This window comes from Podarcis pityusensis (genome assembly GCF_964106645.2).
Source record: "Podarcis pityusensis genome assembly, chromosome: 8".
Lineage (NCBI taxonomy): Eukaryota > Metazoa > Chordata > Lepidosauria > Squamata > Lacertidae > Podarcis > Podarcis pityusensis.
Genome location: NC_138033.1, coordinates 84903194 through 84924351, shown reverse-complemented (window position 1 = coordinate 84924351; position 21158 = coordinate 84903194). Strand labels below are relative to the sequence as shown.

Here is a 21158-nt window from a genome sequence, read left to right as displayed (position 1 = left end):
AACAACAACAATGGAATGGGCAGCACACCACTGGGTGTATTTTAAATTTGCAAAATAGGAGTGCATACAATTCCTGTATTGTGGGGTGTGGGCTCGATGACCCTTTGGGTCCCTTCCAACTCTACAATTCTATGTTTCTATGCTCAGCATCTCTTCACAATCAAAGCATTATTGTGAAGCTGTGCCAATGAACTGCTTATTCGGAACCACTTCAAGCAGGATCAGGCCAACTCAGCATTCTCAGAAAGAATCTCAGCAAGTAGTTGGCTTCCCTGATATTGCTTGGATCACCCCTGACCTTTGGCCTTGCTCCCTGGGGTTGGTAGGCATTGTGGTGCATCAAGATCTAGTTAGCGACACCTGTTCTAGGTAGCCCAATGAACTGCAGTCTACCTTCAGGTTGCCCCTGAAGAAATGTTTCACTGGAAGTAGTGCCAAGCTCAGCCTGGCATGGACTGTGTTTGGCTAGCGTTTGTCATGCTCTCTTAGATGATAATTGGTAGTAGACAATGTAGTTCAAAGTTCAAAGTGAATTCTGTAGCCCATTGATCATAACACAGCACTGTGATGCTGATCCACGTCCTGCGACAGCCTTCATCAAGCTGATGCACTCCAGCAAATGTTCTGGACTAATAATAGTAGTAGTAGTAATATTAATAATAATAATAATTTTTATTTATACCCCACCCTCCCCAACCAAAACTGGGCTCAGAGCAGCTAACAACAAATAACAAAAACAAGTTGATTGAAATACAACTTAAAAACAAGTTTAAAATACAACATTAAAACAATTAAAACATTAAAATGCAGCCTCATCACAGGAGGAGAAAGGAAAAAAGAAGGGGGGGAGGGAATCAAATTGGTTCTAAGCCAAAGGCCAGGTGGAACAACTTTGTCTTACAGGCCCTGCGGAAAGAAATCAGATCCCTCAGGGGCCCTGGTCTCATGAGACAGAGCGTTTGACCAGGCCGGAGCCAGTGCTGAAAAGGCCCTGGTTCTGGCTGAGGCTAATCTAACTTCCTTAGGGCCCAGGACCTCTAAGGTGTTGCTATTTATGGACCTTAAGGTCCTCCGTGGGGCATACCGGGAGACTACAGCTCCCTGCCCAACCCCAGACAGCATAGCCATATAATTTCTAAACACCACTGAGAAATTCTGAATTAAAAGCACCTGAAATAAATAAGTACAAAATGAACCTAGGGCTAATGGGATATGTAGCCCAAGTCATCTAGCGGGCAGCAGTTTAGCAAAGGTTGCAGTGAACCATGTTCTGGCACAACTGCAATCTCTGAAAGAAGGGGGGAGCTAGCGTGATACTGCAAAGCTTTTCTGGAAGGAGGAGCTGCTCTTATCTTGTCAAAGGGTTGCCGTGGCCTGTTGCTTTTCTGACATGAGTGGAGAGCTGTGCTGAGAGAGCAGAAACTGCTGCCTGCCCTCTGCAACAAACTGCCATGTAAGAACACTGAAGAAAAAGCACTCATCCTGATGGGGAACCCACAAGCCATATAGCACCTCTTTCCTATGGCTCTGCCTTCCTCTTTACTCTGGTGATGATGCTTTCATCTGCAACCAGATTAGAATATCACTCTTTAGGGGTGGGCTTTTGAAAACACAAGTGGAAACTGGTACCTAGTAGCCATTAACTTGGTGATGGAGACGGAGGTTCAAGCAGACCTTTGTATGGAAAATGCCCAAAGCAATTTGGTGGTTTGTTTGCTTTTAATTGTGCTCCAAATATGCACCAGTATATTTGGTGCTGTATGGAAAGCAAATGGAAGCATTCCCTGCCCAGAGGAGCATTCAGGATTAGCCAGAAAGGTTGGATTCACCCTGATATCACAGTTGCCATTTTAATGGCAGGCAGTTCTGTGGAAGTGAGAGTACAATGATCCAGAAAAGCTTTGTTTATGGAAGAAGATTTTTGAGGGAAGGGACCTCAAGGAGAGGCAGGTTTCCTGATGGGTGAAGAAGATAAAATTTGATACCAAGCACCAAAACCCAGTTTACAAGATTTCAGATAGCTGTGCAAAACCCAGCCAGATGACAGCCATGCCCCCCAACCTGATTCCCCTCCAGATGTTTTGAACTACGGCTCCCATAACCCCCAGCATCACACAGCCATGCTGGCTGGGACTGTGAGTTGCTGCTGCTGTTTATTGCTCTCTCGCTTCCAAAAAATGAAGCACTAAGCGACTTACAAAAATGTACATTAAGAATGAGTATAAAAACAAGAATAAAACAGCTTAAAATACACAAATTATATATATAGATCCAGCTCCACACCACCCTGCTAAAATTAAAGACCCAAAGGCCTGGGTGAATAAAAAGGTTTTTGCCTGGTGTCTATAAGAGAGCTAGTGATGGCAGCAAGCATGCCTCCCTGGGGAGAGCAGTCCCTAAATGGGGGGCCACTACTGAAAAGGCCCCTTCTTGTGTTGCCACCCTTCACACCTCCCTCAGAGGGGGCACCTCAGATGAAGAATGTAGAGTCTAGGTTTGTTCACTTGGGTGGTGAGGGGCAGTTCTTGAGGGTACTGGGGTTTGTGGTCAGAAACATCTGGAGAGTACCAGGTTGGGAACGACTGGAGAAGACGGTGCAGGGAAAAGACAGGCCAACGATCTAAGCCAGTAGAAGGCACCTTTATATTCATCCCTGAGCCCTTACAACATCGAAGCTTGTTGGTGACTTTATGTATCCAGAGAAGAAGATACTCACTTGGACCTTTTCAGGTCTCCCAGGCCCAGTTCCTGAATTCTTACAGAATCTACCGTTTTCATTTATTTAAATAAGTGGTTTACAAAAACGAAATTATCAATAATAAACCTAACGGCAGTAATTTAAACCTTTGAAAAGTTTGAATAACAACAGACTGAAAACAGATTGAAACTCGCACCAGCTTTCTAAACATCTGGGTAGCCTTGTCTAAACAAGGAGGCTTTTTTGCAGGTGCCCAAAAAGTGCAATGATGGTGCTTGATATTGAGGCAGAGGGTTCCAAGGTGTAGGTGTGGCCCCACCATCAGGTGAAGACCCAATTCTGTCTGTGTTCCTGTAATTGTGGAGTGCCACAGTTTCCCTACTTACGCTGCTTTGTTGTCTCAAAAAGAGGAGGTGGGAAGCATGTTTATGAAAAGAGAAGTTGTCACTACAAAGGAGGACACCACTTGGTCCAAGATGTGAGCGCATGAGTGCTTTCTTTGATGTCCTCGTGGCCTGAGGACACGGCCCCCACACCATCCTCATCAGATTAGCCCCCCGCAATATCGCTATCTCCACAGCCTTGCAGAAGACTGCACAATAAGGTGTGGCCTTTAAACCAGAGAGGTGGAGCCCTCCTGTGTATCCCTCCAGGTCTTGTCGACCTACGGAAAGGTTCAGTTCACTGTAGGCACCTTTGCAGAGACAACATTGCCCTGCTGCAGCTGCCTTAGGAGAAGAATGTTTCAGTGGAGCTGTCCATAGTACTGTTCTTGCCTGGCCTCTGGTTTGACTTGGCCTGCCCTGCTTTGCCTTTGCCAGACACTGCCTGCTTCCTCTGTGAGTCTCAAGCTCCTACAGTGTAGGTGGAAGGAGGGCTGTAGTTCAGCGGCAGATCATCTGTTTTTCTTGCAGAGGGTTCCAGAGTCACTCCCTGGCATCTGCATGTAGTGGTTGGGAATACTGAGTGGATGGACTGATTGTCTGACTTGGTGTAAGGCAGTTCCCTAGGTTACAAAATATGCAGGCTTAGAACAGGGGGAAGCAACACCAGCTTAAGCTCTGCCATCCTGAGAGAGTGACTACAAAAAATACCCCAATATTCTTAGCCTTTCAGAGCCCAAAGCCCAGGCTTCCTCAGCCTCGGCCCTCCAGATGTTTTTGGCCTACAACTCCCATGATCCTTAGCTAGTAGGACCAGTGGTCAGGGATGATGGGAATTGTAGTCTCAAAACATCTGGAGGGCCAAGGTTGTGGAAGCCTGCCTAAGCCCATCTCATTCTCAAACTGGACTTTTTTTTGTCTCTCTGTCTCCAAATCTGCTTTTATTCTATTAGCACACACACAGATCTTGTTTGTATCTTGTTATAGCAAACCACCTTCACCCACAGTCGGATTAGTTTCTCCTGTTCAGAACAGTCAAGGGAAATACAGCTGTTTCTTGACTAGTGAGTGAATACCCACTGACCATTCTGAGTCATTAGTCAATAATTTGCTTGGTCATAGATATGGCTAGGCCAGCATCCTTAACCAATGCATTTGGGTTATGTAATTGAGTGTTTGGAATGAAAAACAAGTGTAAGGGTCTCTACACTGCTGTCAGTGTGTGTCCCCCTTTATTGTAGTGAATCCTTTTTGTGTTATTTAATGAAGGTAGCATCACTTTGCCTGTATGGGAAGGAATCACGGTTTTTTGTTCTGTGTTAATATTAAATTTAGTGTACTCTAATAATAAGATCTAGTAATTACAGCAGGGGTGGGGCCCTCAAAGCCCTTCGACCTGGCCCTTGGGACTAGACCAGGCCCCCTCTTCTTCAGCCCTGCTTTGCACTGTTGCCTGGCTCAAACACACCCTTGAGCTGGGGTAATGCCTCTCGCTTGCCTGGATGGAGGGTTGTGAGTGTGCAGAAACCTCTGTGCATGTGTGTGTACCTTGTTGCACAAAGTCAAGAGGCACTTCTGTTTCCCTGCCCGTTCTTGTTTATGTCTCTCCACACCCACCCACCCCAGAAAACTGCCCACAAAGCAACTTGGTCCTTGGGCTGAAAATGGTTCTGTGCCTCTGAATTACAGGACGGACTCAGACATATTCTCAGAATTCTCACCAGTATGTGTCTGCCTCTGCTTTCTCCAACCTGGTGCCTTCCAGATGTTTTGAGCTGCAACTCCCATCATTCCCATCCCACACAGCCGTATGTTGCAGCTGTACTCCAAAACATCTGGTGAGTGCTACGTTAGGGAAAGCTGCTGTATAGGATTGCAGCCTGAGTCCCATAACTTTTTCTTATCGTACCTGCTGGCTAGGAATGCTGTGCTGGGACCATCACAAAAATTCAAGCTGGAAATCACAGAAATGGGTCAGAATTCTAGATAGACCTTTAAACAGTCTCTTAGCTTTCTGCCCTTTCTCTTCTTGTCTCTCTTGGTTTCTGGATCCTCCTTTCAGCACACACACTGGGCCTCATTGCTCATCCCGTTGTCTTGGTCCTGCCCTTCCAGAGGGTCTCATCTATGCAAGAGGTGGGTGGTGGGTGGTGAACATCTCAGTGGCTCACCCATCAGTCTTATGCATCCTGCAGTACCAAATGTATTCAGGGCACGTTGTTATTGTTTTGATTATCTTACAATTAACTGGACAGTTCTCTTTATTCTCCCATGGACTATAGGCAGATGTGTAGGAGGTTTTATGTTGTTACTGAGCTATGCAAACTAGATTGGATGAAGACCATGGGGAATCCGTTCCTCAGAATGCATTGTGTTCCTGCACAGTTCCCATTAAGTCCCATGAACTTGTGTGGGAGGCATTTGCAGGGAATTTAGAAAGCCTTGGCCCATCACATAGTTAGTCAGCCTTTCTGCCAAGGAACACAAAGCAGCGTGAACTTGGGTTCCCAGGCAATGAGGTTCATAATATGCAATTTTGCAAGATGTTCCGCATCCTCACTGGGTTTCTCCTTCTGGTTTCAAAGTCTCAAGAGGCAGCTGACTAGTTGCAGGGCTGCCATTAATGGTTTGAAACCTACTCAGGTCTCTTAAGTGCAGTAAAGCAAAATCCTTTCTGCAATTGCTAAAGAAGAAGAAAATTTATTGCCAAGTTCTTCAAATGCCTGATCCCAGCACTGAGCAGGTCGCCATTCCAATTTGTATGGTGAAGATTTCTCTCCCTGGTCCTCATAGTATGGTTGCTGTATGTGCAGGAGGCCTAGGTATGCTGTAGACCGATTTGTGCACTCTTTTCTTTTTGAACTGCATTTTGTGTTTGTTTAATCCTTCTGCCATTGCATAGTTGAAAAACAATATATTATGGCTATATGCAAGTACATATATTATTGCAGAGTCTAATTGTATAGAATAGATGAAATGCAATTCTGTAAGTACTGAACTGAACCAAAATGGGGCCTATTGAACTAGGCAATGGGTGGGCAATGGGGATTTTCTGCGGGGGAATTGTGTAAATCAGATCTTCATACGGGGCACTTGTGTCAACTGCTGCTTTAGATGGTTGGTGAAGTGAAGGGCATCCTCTGCCAAGCATGCGGGAGAGCTGTATGGCACAGTGGCAGGTGATCAGGGAAAGTAGCCTTGGCCCAAGGTGTTTTCCCTTCTGCATTATAGGGTAATAAAGGGTAAGAAGGACTGAGCTAACATATGTCAAGCAATTGATAATGATCTTAAAGCACTATATAAATGCCAATGTTATTATTTTTTTTTAATGAGGCTGGTGAAAATGTAGTTTGATTTCTGTTTTAGAGCTCCTTGCTCTGGAATGAGAGAGAGAGAACCCAGACATATTTCTCTTACACACACACACACACACACACACACACACACACGCCTTTCATAGCTTTAAAGTGACTTTCCTAGTTAGCACATCCACTAGGCTTGGAAGCAGTGCCTGCTGCTCACCTGGAGCACCTGTGCATGTCTTTCTAGTGGAATTAGTGAACCTGAAAGTCAAAGGAAGCCTGCCGCTTGCTGCCTTGAATCCAAACGCAGCAAGACAGGCTGGCTTTATTTGTATCCTGGCAAATATGACAAGCTAGTATTTAATGCAGATACACACACAGCCCCTCCAAAAGAGAGAATATTTTAAAGGGCCTGTTCTTGCTTTTTACATTCAAATGGCGCCCTTAGTTCCTAGCTGAACCTGCATTTCAATTGGTTATAGCCAGAGCAACTGATGATGATATTGCAGCCAGCTGAAGCCATGACCCAATCCACTGTTTCTCATATGCTCTCTTCTTCCTTTCCCGTTTAGCTTTTTTGTGGTGGGGACAGTTGCAAAGCTCATAGCTTTCTTTTGGGGAGGGGGGTACCTGAACCTCTTGGGAAAAAATGCATATTACACACCCAACGTTCAGAGTGGTTGTGTTTCAGATTGGGGTTTTTTTCTTAGGGTGCTTTTTCGTTACTGCAGTGGGAATGATTTAAAATATAAAAGAGGGAGTCCTGTTAACGGAACGCTGCATATTGGCTTCAATAGGCTTTCTGTACAGCATGTTACATTGGCTCCCATTTCTTGCCTACAGTGGCCATGCACTTACAGTGTAATGTATCAAAGCTGATGGTCTCTCAATAAACAATCATTTTGATGCTTATCTTTGAAGTACTGTCTTTGATTATTGAGGGGGGGAAACTAGCTCCAGTGTCCTCAAAAGCAGGTGACCTCCATTGGAATTTCCCCCCTCCAAAGCATGAACTACTTTCTCCCTCTTTTTTTAATTAAAAAAACAAACAAAAAACAGCAGCACAACAAGGACAACCCTAGTCAATCTAAGTTAGGCTTGCAAAGCAAGAATTAATGCTCCAGGATCTCTTCAAACTGGAGGCATTGTCCACCTGTGCTCAGTGGTCTTGAGGACACAGCCTTGCTTAAGGATGTGTGAAGGGCCTGGCTAGATAAGAACAGGGTCTGCTAGTCCAGAATCCCCAAAACTGGCAGAGCATAGCTTGTGTCCCCAGGTGGGCTGTGATCTGCACTTTGCCCTATAGACCACACAGGATTTGGTCCCTGTCCCCCCGCCCTTCTAAAAGGGAGTGAGGCCCCAAATCCTGTTCCGTTATTTTAAAATGGATGATAGCAAATGTGAATGCTTTGGGGATTTGGTTCTCAACAGTTTAGTTTTCATGTGCCTTTTTCCTGTCCTCTTGCTAACATGAGTCCTATGCCATGATAACCTGCTACTATTTCTTGGAAGGTAAGCTATCTTGTGTTCTGATGACTGTTTGTGTGATCCATCTGGCCTGGGAAAATAAATTTGGATTCCTCCAGTGAGGTAATAAGAGAAAGTCCTTCCATTTCCCCTCCATTCTTCTGCTTAACCAGGCATTAAGCTTCTAGTAGTTAATATGGCTTTGGACTGGATTGAGCCAACATTGCAGTGGTTCATGCCCCATTCCAGCCTTCCCCAGCCAGATGTTTTGGACCACAACCCCCATCAGCCATCATGCAGCCATGTTGGCTGTGGAGCTGATAGGAAATGAACATCTGGAGGGTAGCAGGTTCAAGAAGGCTGCCATAATCTTTGCATCTACCAAGCTAGGGTGTAAATAGAATGGCCACCACCTGTGATTAGCAGCCATTGCTCTTTGAGCAAGTGGGCAAGCAGAAATCCCCAGGCTGGTTTATCCTCCTTCACCAGCAAAAGATTAGCAGAGAATTTGAGTAGCTGGAGAACTGGCCTCTCAGGAGTCTCTTCATGTCCTGGAATCCACTAGGATTGGTGGCCATTCTTTAGGGTGGCTTGCAAAATTAAGAATCCAAAACACTGTCCTGAGACACTGGAACTTCCCTGTTAAAAACTAAAACTCAGAAGGGAAAAACACCTCAGATTGGATTCATTCCAAGGCAGCAAATACAAATGTTTTATTTTGTTCATATGGTTTGGATTCCCACCTCCCCACTACCACGCTCAGCAACAACAATTTGTTGCCGCATGATGTGGGAGAGAACCAGTGGGGATTGTTGGCCATTGGGGGGGGGGGGGGCAACAGGCAGGGAGACAGGGTGCTGAAAACTCTCTCGCCAGCTAATTGTGCACCCTGTTCAACCCCACACTTAGTTTCTCAACACTTAGCAGAACCTGACCACACTATTCTAGTTCCTTCACGCAGCCCTGCCACCTTGTCTTCCTTGTTTCAAATTAAAAAACACAAAACCAAAAGCGATGGTTGTGTGCTAGTGACCCTCAGCTGTGCAGATTTCTGTGGCTGCCATCCCACTCGCCTCCTACTCCAGTCAAATCCCGAGGTTTGAATGTCTGTGTATTTATAACATCCTCCATCTTTTTCCAACACACATTTTTGTGGAGTCCTGAAATGTGAGAGGACATAGAGTCGTGTTCCAGTCTATGTGCTGTAATTTACTCGGCTTCATCTTTGCATATATTTATTTATTATTTTAAATGTATTTCTCCCTCCCTCCATTCCCCACCCCCACATTTGTGCTGCTGATTTTGGATCAACATCATAACACATCTGTGCCTTAGTTCTGCCAAGAGAATCCTAAGATCGGCAGGTTAACTCTCTTGTTTTATGCGTTGTAGGTCTGCAGGGGGAGCCAACCATATATTTTGTGGTCAGCACTGAGCACGGTCCTGGAGTGTCTGCTGTTGGCTGCTTCCCGGTGAAGAAACGGCAGCCTGAGATGCTGGATGGAAGATCACGGAGCGCAGAACACGGAGAAGAATCGGAGTACTTGTCGAGGGATGGGCCTTCCAGCAACAGCTCTTTCCATAGCAGTGAAGGGGAAGGGACGGACCACGAGGGGGACATCTTGGACTGCAGTGGGTCCAGGCCTCTGCTGATGGATTCCGAAGAGGAAGAGGAAGCTTATAAGCTGAACCCTCAGCATCTGGAAAGGGGTAGCATTCCCCAAGAAGACCTTAATCTGCAAGTTCCCCAGAGCATGGGGGTGCAGCTTGATGCTTTCCAACAACCCCCCGGAGGAGCTTCGGACGAGAGAGACGTCTTTGCCACAGCTCCATTCCGAAGCTCCATGACTCTTCACGACAGCCTGGACATCTTTGCCAAAGCGCCCTTCGTCTCCAAGGGCCACGGGCTGGCGAAGCAACAGGACGAGGGCGACGTCTTTCTCCGGGCTCCCTTCACGAAAAAGAAGAGCCAGGAAGAGTTTATGTCGCACAGCGGGGCAAAGGAATCTCCTGTCCCTGCGGGGTTCTTGGGCTCCGCTGGAGCTCCCCAGTACACCTTTAACGCTTCCTTCCAGAACCTAGATACAGGGCTGCATGGTTCTCCTCTCTCGCAAGGTCAGTATTCTGTGGCCTCGCTGCCCCAGCCATCCGGTGCTCTCCCTCATTCTGCCAGAGCAAGCGAAGGCCCCGATCCTCCCAAAGATGCAGCTCAAGAGCTGGGCAGCATCCCCAACGACACGCTCCAAGCGCACACACTCCCCCAAGACGTCCTCTTGGGCTCGAAGGCCAACCAGCCTTTCCGTCCACAGTCATTGGCAAAGTATTCCCGTCACTACAGCCCAGAAGGGGACCAGGGCATCGGCGCCCAGCCCATCGCAGCTTACAAAGTGGTGTCTCAGACCAACAAGCAAGCCATAGCGGGGTCCGTTTCTATCGCCTCTCTTTCTTCCAGGACTAAAGAGCTGCCCAGCTCTGACCCATTCTCATCAGCCCCCTTTCCTTCTAAACTGGGAAAGCAGAAACCCTAAATGGTTTCCATTGTGACAGGAGGAGGAGGCAAGGCTTTGAATGCGTTATCAAGAGCCTACAAGCCCTTTGGGCAAAATTCACTCCGTACGTACCTAGAATGTCGAAACTATAGTTGCTGTGATACTCACCTGAATCATATGAAGCTGGTTTCAGGCTGTGAACGACTTCCAGGCTGTAAGGCTTATCACTTGCTTTTTAGATGCTCTTTCCCTCCCCACACTCCAAGTTTCTTCCCAGCGGGTCTTTTGTTTTTGTTTGGTTTTGGGTAATTATTTAAGCCAGGGAACACATGGGACAGAACTGATTACCTCTTGATAGTAGCACCCACTAAGGATTACGGAACATATCAGCAGCACACCAAGAATGTTTCAGAAATGCTAGCCAGGTGGGACATTATTTAATTTTTCTAAGCAAGAGAGAAGGATAAGCACACTTTTATTTTAGTTGCTACTAATGAATCTTCCCTTAAAACCCGTAACTGTCAGTTTGTAACAGAAGTCTTGTTCTGCAATGTGTGTTTAAGCCCTCTCCACAAAAGGCAATTAATGTCTGGGTGTCTTAAACCCTAGTGGTTCTAAGTGACAGTGACTCCGTTCTGACTGTTGCGGAAGTTATATCCTCTGTGGAAATGGTAAGTGAAATGCAGAAAGCGTGAGAAACGGAGTTGGCTTTTGCATGTTCCCAAAGGGAGGGCTTGACTTTCCCACCTGCGATGCCTAGTTTGCAAAGCCAGTTTTCTGCCAGTGAAACAGATCTAAACCCAGATGCCACCCCTGAGGAGCATCCCCCAAGCTCCTCTTCTGCGCATAGAGAGGAAAGCAGCTCCCTAGTCCGGCCCTCAGCACTTCCACATACAGCATGCGCTCCCTTTTCAGAGGTTGCACCAATTGTGCACCCACGTTGCGGATGGGCCCCATGGGTTTGCTGACAATGAGGGCGGGGCAGCCACCTCCCATGCGCTTTCTATAAACTGGGGGCAGGAATGACAATGAGTGAGCAGGACTCCAGCGCATTGATGGGTTGGGTTCTAAACACACATGAGCTAACCAACAAGAACTTCTAGTGCAGTTACTTTTCTGGCGCATCTGGAGCTGACAGCGCTCAAACATCCCTTACTTTGTTTTCTGTCTCTTGGGGGGGGGCGCAATGCTTTGACTCTCCAGCAGGTTTGAAAATAAAGAAGGGATGTTGTGACAAAGATGGCCGTAGAGTGGTGTGGAAAGTGTTAATGTTAATTCTGCTGACCTCAGTGACTCTGTGACAGTTCTTGATGGCTTAAAATCTGATTCTACATCAAGGTCCAACGACTGAATGGTAACTTTTGCGAGTCTTCACTACCTGCTATTTATGAAGGACAATCTTGTGGTTTTTAACAGACAATCCAAGAAGCTGATGCATCACTTGTGAGAGAAATCCTTGTGAACTATTGAAATGTAATGGCAAGTTGACTTAACGGTAGTCAATTTTGTTGAATTGTGCCTTTTGTGGAAAGGTGTCCTCACACCCCGTGGCCAGACCCAGACGTTCAGAAATACCCTGCCAGCTCTTTTACCTCACATTCTTACAAAGGAATCTTTAAGTGCCCCCTGCCTGAAAGGGCCTTGTCTGCCAGTTGTCAGAGGCAGCCCTGCCCTAAAGTCAAGTGATGACAATTTGGAGGTGGTTTTAAGGGTCCAGCATGAAAGAGGGATCTGGCCCAGGGGACACAATTCACCGGGCAGTTCTTCATGGCAACCTTTCCATTGAAATGCATGGGGACCTTCTTGTACAGCTTCCATCGCTTTGAATGGGGCTGGCACAGGAGAGCTTTCCGACAGATGGTGCTTTATTGGAGAAGAGGGTGGCCTTTGAATTTCCTGTCTCAGGCACCTAAATATATTGGACAAATCCCGGCTATGAATCATGAGCATGGCTAGCTGGCTGGTCTCCCCCACTCCAAAGATTTTATCCTCTGCTTATGTGTTAACTGTTTGGTTAGGAGGGGTGGGGTGGGGAACCTTAGCTGCTCTTGATGGGACTGTATTTTATGGTTAAGGACCTGCTTGAAAGTCCTCAGACTCCAAAAGGGTCCTTAATGACTCAAGATCTTTCCTATTCTTTTGGTACTTTCAAATGAATTCTATAGCACTTTGTTACTCCAAATGGGGACGTTTGGTAGGGTGGTGGCTTGAGGCAGGCTTTGCTGAAGCATTTTTAAAAGTTCAGGAGACAGATGTGAAGGCCTTAACTGTTTTTTGACATGCAACTTGTGAATCTGTTTCCTTGCTCCTTACTGCCAGCTGGGAGTCCTTGCACCTTTGAGGACGTTCCAGTCTGATAATGATCACGAAAAGGTTCTTTCAGTCAAGAGTCCAACTGCCTGGCAGAGGAAGCGATGTAGACTGTTAAAGCAGAAGATTTGCCCCAAGGGAATCACATGCTTGCTCAGCGCTTCACAAAAGCAGCGTGCTCCTGTTGTGGCCCTGCATCTTGAATACATTCACTTGGACTATCCCAGCATCTTTAAGCTAGTTTGGATGCACCGCTGTCAATGTGCAAAAAGTCCTTCCTGCAAGTTTTCATGGCCCATCCATCTTGCTGTAGAGCCAGGACTCTGTTTACCAAAAAGCTTGGACTCTGGATACTCTTCTTGTGAAGTCAAGCACTGCATTTGCTGTGAGTCCTTGCTAATACGTCAATCTTCATGCTGCACCTACCTCTACTCTTTAAGCAGACGCTGGTGTGCCTGTGCTTCTTTTTGTCTGGTTGGTTTTTGACATCTTTTGCTGTAGTACTTGTGCAATTGACAATGGCTTGTAGGGAGAAGCAAAGAGGAATTTGATGCTGCTTAATACCCTGCAACGGGGTGGGGGAAATAATTCTTGGAAAATGTGCTCACACAGACTTTGGTGCCTCCATTGTTCAAAACACAGGCGACCGAGAAAACATCATTTTGAGCTTGCCTTTTTAAACAAACAAACAAACAAACAAACAAACCTAGATGATTGCTTATCTGCTGTGTCTTCGCAGGTTTTTTTAAAAAATATATAAATCAAATCAAGAAGACACCTTTAGGAAGCCATGCTCTGTTTCTCTGTGAAGTGTTCGCTAACCCATACATTGGAAGTTTAACTTATTTTTGTGTTTGTGTATTGGAGAAGAGAACTTAGGTGCTAGAATGAGAAAATTAAGAAATGCAGAAGATTTCATGCTTGCAGTGTTATAGATTCCAGTGTAAAATTCCAAGATGGAGTGTAGCCTGTACTCTGTTGATGGCATCCGGCAGCTCAGCTTTGAAACTCTCCTTGATTCAGGGGGTTGCATATTCAGTAGGAATAAACAGAAGCTGGGGCTAATTAGATTGCCGTTGAAGTCAGTGGCATTTCCCGCCTCCCTTCTGACCAATGACAAATAGTATTTCCAGTTCTAATTCTGCTCCTCCTGAAGGAAGTCATGGCACTTGTTACAGTCAGTCCCGAAACTGCCGCCAGTATTAGTCGGGTGCTTTTAAACTGTTACAAAAACCCTACGTCACTCCACAAATAGTTTTTGAAGGAATGCATTTTGCTTAGTTGTTTCCCTATCCTTGTTGAACAAGACGGTACTTCAGCAGAGTTGTAAGTCATGGCCAAAGACCAAAGCACAGTTAGGCTCCAGTCCTCATAAGAACATCCATGGATGGGGTAGTTCCTCTCTGCTTCTCACCTATGTGAGAATGCACCTCATTCTCTGGAAAGTAAGGTGCACTTAGCCATTTTAAAACTAGCTTCCCCCTCATATGTGCTCACATTCCTAGGTGAGTCAACTTGAAATGTTGGGGTCACGTTCCTGCTGACCATGTGGGTTTACTTCCCACCCTCATTTCTCTGCCCCCAGTGCTTTGGATTACAAACCCCCCTCCCATGAACCCCGGCATCATATGGTCATGCTAGCTGGGACTGATGGAAGTTGTGGTGCAAAACATCTGGAGGTTGGAGAAAGCAGAGCTACGAGACTGTGACTTGCATGAAGGGGCTGGGTGGTGATTCCTGGCCCCACCTGTTCTCGTGAGGTAGGGCACATCTTCCTGGCTCACCAAGTGTTGCGCAACACACAAAGAGAGACCTCCAGCTGAAAGTTTGCCCTACAGCCCTGGCATAGCAAAAGCCTGGATGGTTTTCCCTCTCTGTTTTATAAGGTTGCTTAGTAGATTTAGACAATCTTAATAAACTGTTTAGTAGTAATCTGAGTGAAGCTTAATGACACTGTCATGAAGCCAGTGTTCGTCTGCAACACTGCAGAACTAAACAGCAGCAATTGCGTCTGGGCGATCGTCTGCTTAGATGTGATGCCATATCACTTGATTCCAGCAGGGCTTACATAGGAGTTGCGCCTTCCAGTCAAATAAGTGCAGCTAGGAATGTGTTCCACGGGTCTTGGTCAGCGGATGTGGAGCCATTGAGCTCCACTTTTCCCTCATGCAAATCATCCGAGCACCTTTCAGGTGGTTCAGATAGTCACCTCATTAAAACCTCCCTAGTGTTGCCCTTCCAGTTCTGCACAATGTTACTCCCTGTGTAGGTCTTGCTTCTCTGGTTAAGCTTTGAGTTGGGATCTGCTTCCTGGTGCTGTGGCAGCTTTGTCTGTGGGGTGGGTGGTGGGTGGGCCCTATTGAAGAGCAGAAAGTTTAATTTTCCTGTTCCATTCTGGGGTTGGACAGGATCCCCTTGGGATTTTATGTCTCAGGTGCCAGAAGGATTTCAGCCCAGTACAGTTTATCGCTAAAAGATGATGGCTTTCAATCCGAGAGAGGGGGGGGGGCATCTGGTTGTCTTTCTTCTCTCCTTTGTGGAACTGCTCCCAGTTTAAACCGGGTTCATGTTGGCTGGCTGAGGCAGAAAAGGGAGAGGCTAGCTCCCAAGAACACTGGTTTTCCTCCTGAGGTTCCCTTCTCCCTTTCCCACCTGTGCTCCACCACCATCCCTGCCCACACCCCCATTACAGCTGGGCTTGTGGATCGCTGCCTCATGTTTGGGATCAGCATTAAAGCCACAGGGCTATGAGATCAACCACTCTTAAGGAACACACAGATTTCCATGGATTCAGCTCCCACCAAAGAACTCTCATGCTGGAAAGGCTTCCCCACTTTCCTCCTTTCTTATGTTTGGTGGTTTTTAGATGTGTCTTGGGTGTAGTGACATTTCCTTCCATAAGTGTTTTTGACACAAGGGTACCTTGTGTGTCTCTGCTGTTGGAGCCATCCCTGCATCTGGACTTGGCCTGTCATGATGCTACAACGACTGCAGCCGATTAGAATGGCGGCCGTTTTGTTCTTTCCTGTCTCTGTGTGTACACTGGGAACATTTTTACCTTTGTAACACTAGTCCGCTGTGATATCAGAGAGCTAGTCTCCCAGTAGCTATTTCTTTCTTTCATTTTTTAAAAAAGGGATTATTTCTTGTAAAGGAAGGCCCAATGGTAATTGGATCGAAACACCTGGCCCCACAGGTGAAATTGCAAATGAGAAGAGGGAAATCTGTATGCAGATAATAAAAGAGAATTGTGACTCATTCTAAAAGGCAGCTCTAATTGTCTTTACTGTCCTGGCAGCTTGAGGAGGTCCTTTGAGAGGGTCGCACCCTTCTGCTGCTGCTAATCTGGAACTGTCTCTGTGTGCAGTTATGAGTCATGAGACCAAGGCTTTGACTCCCAGCTCCTCTTGATACAGTCAGAACTCAACAGTGTTGGATATACCTCTCTGATATGATAAACTGTTTGGAGGCTGGAGTATATATATATATATTTTCCCACTCTGGTTGCATTAAGTCTTTTATGAAGAAATGTTAGCGCTGGGAACTTGTATGCTTTATTAAAAACTATCTGATTCAAACATCCTCATCTTGCTGTGTGCTTCTTCTTGCTTATAAGAGGCTTTCCGAAAGCTTAAATGCAAAGGATGTGTCCGTATAAACTTGTTGATTTTCTGCAAATGCCAAGGGGGACGAAACCAAGAGCTAACTCGAAAACTACCCACCATTTCCTCACAAATGTTTTTAGCCGGGCTGAAATTTCATCTCTCCCCAACGAAGTTTCAGTGCACCTTAAAAAATATTTGCCAGCAAGTTTACATTCCTCTTCCTTTCACTCACTGTCAGTTGCCTTCACTTGCTCTTAGTGATGGTCCATGTGGTCAAAGCTCATTGGGTGTAAGAACACCAGAAGAACACCTGCTATCCAGCATCCCTTAAGCAGGACCCAAGCACAAGAGCCCTCTTCCCTCCTGTGGTTTCCAGCAGTTGGTATTGAGAAGCATAGCTATCCAGACATTTTGGCACCTGAAGCAGACTCCAAAACAGTGCCTTCCTCCCCACAAGGGAAGATCTACACCAGGAACAGAGCTGGGGTGGGGTAGGAGGAAGATTGGGATCTGCTGGCTGGTGGATCCTGCCACCTGAGGCAGTCACCTCACCTTACCTCATGGGTCAGCTGGCCTTGGCTACCTCCAACTGGGGAGGCAGAGCATAGCCATCAAGTCTAGTAGCCACCAAAAGCCTCTCCTCCATGAATTTGTCTAATCCTTTTAAAGCAGGGGTCAGCAAACTTTCAGTGTGGTGTAGTGGTTAAGAGCGGTAGTCTCCTAATCTGGTGAACTGGGTTCGATTCCCCGCTCCTCCACATGCAGCTGCTGGGTGACCTTGGGCCAGTCACACTTCTCTGAAGTCTCTCAGCCCCACTCACCTCACAGAGTGTTTGTTGTGGGGGAGGAAGGGAAAGGAGAATGTTAGCCGCTTTGAGACTCCTGAAGGGGAGTGAAAGGCGGGATATCAAATCCAAACTCTTCTTCTTCTTCATCATCAGGGGGCCAGTCCACTGTCCATCAGACCTTGTGGGGGGCCGGACTATATATTTTTTTGGGGGGGGGGGATGAACGAATTCCTATGGCCCACAACCCAGAGATGCATTTTAAATAAAAGCACACATTCATGTAAAAACACCAGGCAGGCCCTACAAATAACCTAGAGATGCATTTTAAATAAAAGGGCACATTCTACTCATGTAAAAACACGCTGATTCCCGGACCGTCCGCGGGCCAGATTGAGAAGGCGATTAGGCCGCATCCGGCCCCCGGGCCTTAGGCTGCCTACCCATGTTTTAAAGCCACCCAGGTTTGAGGCCATCACTGCCTCCTATGGGAGCGAGTGCCATAGTTTTAACTATGAGTTGTGTGAAGAAGAACTTTTTTAATCGATCCTGAATCTTCCAGCGTTCATCTTCATTGGATGTGCACAGGTTGTAGTGTACGCAACTTCATCGAACCATCTTGTGCCTCACACGATTTAGGAGAGTCTCACAGGTGGCTTGCCCAGGAAGGAAGCCGCAGCAGCAGTGAAGCCTCCTCAGCCAGCAACTGTGGGGCGGCGGGGATTATACCCTCCAACATTTCTCTGATGAAAATACCACCCAGTAGTTAGGGGTGTGGTTTCTACTGCACAGGCTTTCAGCTCCATTAAGAATGTCACAGCTCAGCTGTGTTTTTACCCAATGCTGTTGCAGAGGAAATTGCATGTGCTTTGATCTATAGCAGGGTGATTGGCAGCCTTTGATGCCATGCCTACCCTCTGCAGCCCTTGAGCTCCCTTCCCAAAGTTGGCTAAGCAAGGTGCTGGGCTTTGGGAAGGAGGCATGAGGCTCAGAGAGGGTCATAGAGTCCTTCCACCTCCTTCCTAAAGTATAGTTAGCACTTTCACATCTTTGAGAAAGAGATGGGAGGACTCTAGGACCCTGCCAGATCCTCACATCTCCTTTCCAAAGCCTAGAGCCTCACTTAGCCAGCTTTGGGAACACAGCATGAGGGCGGATTGCGGTGTGTGTCAAATAACGGCCGTTCCACCCTCCTCCTCACACATAACAAGGCAGTGTGCGGCCCATGGGTTACATTTCAAAGTACTCTTGCCGCCCACTTGGTCTGAAAAGTTGGGCCAGCCTGATCTCTATAGCAGGCATAGGCAAGCTCGGCCCTCCAGATGTTTTGGGACTACAACTCCCATCATCCCTAGCTGATAGGACCAGTGGTCAGGGATGATGGGAATTGTAGTCTCAAAGCATCTGGAGGGCCGAGTTTGCCTATGCCTGATCTATAGCCTGCACGTGAAAAGGTATAAAACTTTGAATGTGAAAGTCCTCAGACTATCAATGTTTGTGCAGGAAAAACCCAGCCTTGGCCAGGCTGATAGGAGGAGGCACTTTCACTGAACCAGGTATCCAGCTCTGATAATGCAGGCCTGCTTCCCCTCTGAGAACCTGACAGTTTCTACGCACATGTAAAGCTAAGGCAAGGAAAAGCCTTTATATAAGTATGTGAAATGTATAGGCTCCACTTTTGTGGGTGGTTCAGCGGTGGCGGCTGTTCTGACCAAGTAAAGGCATCTGAGGCGCCACCAGGTAAAAGGTAAAGGTACCCCCGCCCGTACGGGCCAGTCGTGTCCGACTCTAGGGTTGTGTGCTCATCTCGCTCTAGAGGCCGTGAGCCGGCACCGTCCGAAGACACTTCCGGGTCACGTGGCTGCGGCTGGTGAGCCAGCACCAGAGCAGCACACGGAAACGGCGTTTACCTTCCCACTATAAAGCGGCCCCTATTTATCTACTTGCACTTAAGAGTGCTTTTGAACTGCTAGGTGGGCAGGAGCAGGGACCGAACGACGGGAGCTCACCCCGCCGCGGGGATTCGAACCGCCGACCATGCGATCGGCAAGTCCTAGGCGCTGAGGTTTTACCCATAGCGCCACCCGCGTCCCTCTGAGGCGCCACCAGAGTTACATACAAACATTGCAAGTGTGACAAACAGTCAGGACAACAACAAATAAATGAAGCAAACCCTTCCGGCACCTCTGTCCTTCTGCTGATGCTGCCCCCAGTCCAGGAAAGTAGGGTCATGGACTTTAATCCCACAGCAGAAGCTCGTGCTGCTACTTCTTCAAGTCCTCTTGTCACCCTCAAGCCCCTCAATGTACATCAAGCCTGCCTACGAGTGATGTGTCCCATAGACATTCGCACATTAATTTATCTTTCCTTGTGGGGCTATGAGAGCAGTCATAGCAGCATTCTAGTTACAGAGAGACTGGGCAGTGGCATAAGGTCTCACCTCTGGGGCTTAGGCCATAACCCTTTGCACATTTATCTAGGATTAAGCCACACGCTACATTGGTGTGCTGGCTTCTGAGTAAGTACACCAAGAGAAACACAGAATTGTAGAGTTGGAAGGGCTCCTGGGGAGCCCAGCCCCCTGCCATGAAGGAATCACAGCTAAAGCATCCCTGGCAGGCGGCCATCCAGCCTCTGTTTAAAAACCTCCCAAGGAAGATGAGTCCACCACCTTCCAAGGGAGTCCGTTCCACTGCCAAACAGCTTTTGCCATCAAAAAGTTATTCCCAATGTTTAATTGGAATCTTGTCATTTGAATCCATTGATCCTTTCCCTGGGACAGCTTTTCGGATATCACCTCTCGGTCTCCCCCAGGCTACACATCACCCAATTCCCTCAATCAGTGCCGGATTTACGTATAAGCTAAACAAGCTATAGCTTAGGGCCCCACTCTCTTGGGGGCCCCCCCAAAAAATGTAAAGGGAAACAACAACTGGATGTACATTTCCAAAATAGAAGATAAAAAACAAGATAAAACCTACATACAGCAACAGTGTTTTGTATTGTGTAGGCTCCTATTTGTTATGTGCAAATGGCTTTAAAGGTAAAGGGTAAAGGGACCCCTGACCATTAGGTCCAGTCGTGGCCGACTCTGGGGTTGCGGCGCTCATTTCGCTTTATTGGCCGAGGGAGCCGGCGTTCAGCTTCCGGGTCATGTGGCCAGCATGACTAAGCCGCTTCTGGTGAACCAGAGCAGCACACGGAAACGCCGTTTACTTTCCCGCTGGAGCGCTACCTATTTATCTACATGCACTTTGACGTGCTTTTGAACTGCTAGGTCGGCAGGAGCAGGGACTGAGCAACGGGAGCTCACCCCGTCGCGGGGATTTGATCCGCTGACTTTCTGATCAGCAAGTCCTAGGCTCTGTGGTTTAACCCACAGTGCCACCCGCATCCCTTATGGCCACGTCCCAAATGGCTTTAGATAACTATTAGGTCCATAAACGAGGGACACGGGTGGCGCTGTGGGTAAAACCTCAGTGCCTAGGACTTGCCGATCGCATGGACGGCGGTTCAAATCCCCGCGGCGGGGTGAGCTCCCGTCTTTGGTCCCAGCTCCTGCCCACCTAGCAGTTCGAAAGCACCCCTGGGTGCAAGTAGATAAATAGGTACCGCTTTATAGCAGGAAGGTAAACGGCGTTTCCGTGTGCGGCGCTGGTGCTGGCTCGCCAGATGCAGCTTTGTCATGCTGGTCACGTGACCCGGAAGTGTCTGCGGACAGCGCTGGCCCCCGGCCTCTTAAGTGAGATGGGCGCACAACCCTAGAGTCGGACACGACTGGTCCGTACGGGCAGGGGTACCTTTACCTTTACCTAGGTCCATAAACGACCATGTAGCATATATTCAACACAAAAAAACAGCGACAATTTGTTGTTGACAAAGGACAGCTGGACATATCAAGGGCCCCATTACCTTCAGTAGCTGAGGGCCTCATCAAACCTAAATCCGGCCCTGCCCTCAATCATAACAAAATTATAATAAATTGAATTCTCATCAAACTTAAATCCGGCCCTGCCCTCAATCATAACAAAATTATAATAAATTGAATTAATTTGTTAATATAATAAACAAAATTATAATAAAGTAGCAACAACAGTACTTGAATGAATTTGTTACTAT

The 21158-nt window shown here is 47.2% G+C and overlaps 2 protein-coding genes and 1 long non-coding RNA gene across 11 annotated transcripts in view; 2 read left to right on the top strand and 1 right to left on the bottom strand.

Moving 5' to 3' along the window:
* Nucleotides 1-16227, top strand: part of AAK1 (AP2 associated kinase 1) — a 101001-nt gene extending 84774 nt beyond the window's left edge. For all 8 annotated transcript variants that reach the window (XM_081017287.1, XM_081017291.1, XM_081017288.1 and 5 more), the window contains one exon: nucleotides 9243-16227. In XM_081017287.1, coding sequence (XP_080873413.1) covers nucleotides 9243-10378 — 1136 coding nt within the window. In that variant the 3' untranslated portion in view covers nucleotides 10379-16227. The remainder of the gene's footprint in view (nucleotides 1-9242) is intronic.
* The window catches only part of ANTXR1 (ANTXR cell adhesion molecule 1), a 261071-nt gene that overhangs the window by 47016 nt on the left and 192897 nt on the right, over nucleotides 1-21158 (bottom strand). The window contains exon 19 of one of the 2 annotated variants that reach the window (XR_013989665.1): nucleotides 20722-20851. The exons of the other annotated variant lie outside the window; for it this stretch is intronic. The gene's annotated coding sequence lies outside the window, so the exon portion shown is untranslated. Of the gene's footprint in view, nucleotides 1-20721; nucleotides 20852-21158 lie in introns of those variants that run through there. 2 annotated transcript variants of the gene reach the window in all.
* Nucleotides 7-7325, top strand: LOC308483608. Its single transcript, XR_013989729.1, has 2 exons — nucleotides 7-621; nucleotides 1098-7325. It is a non-coding gene; the product is annotated as an uncharacterized lncRNA (long non-coding RNA).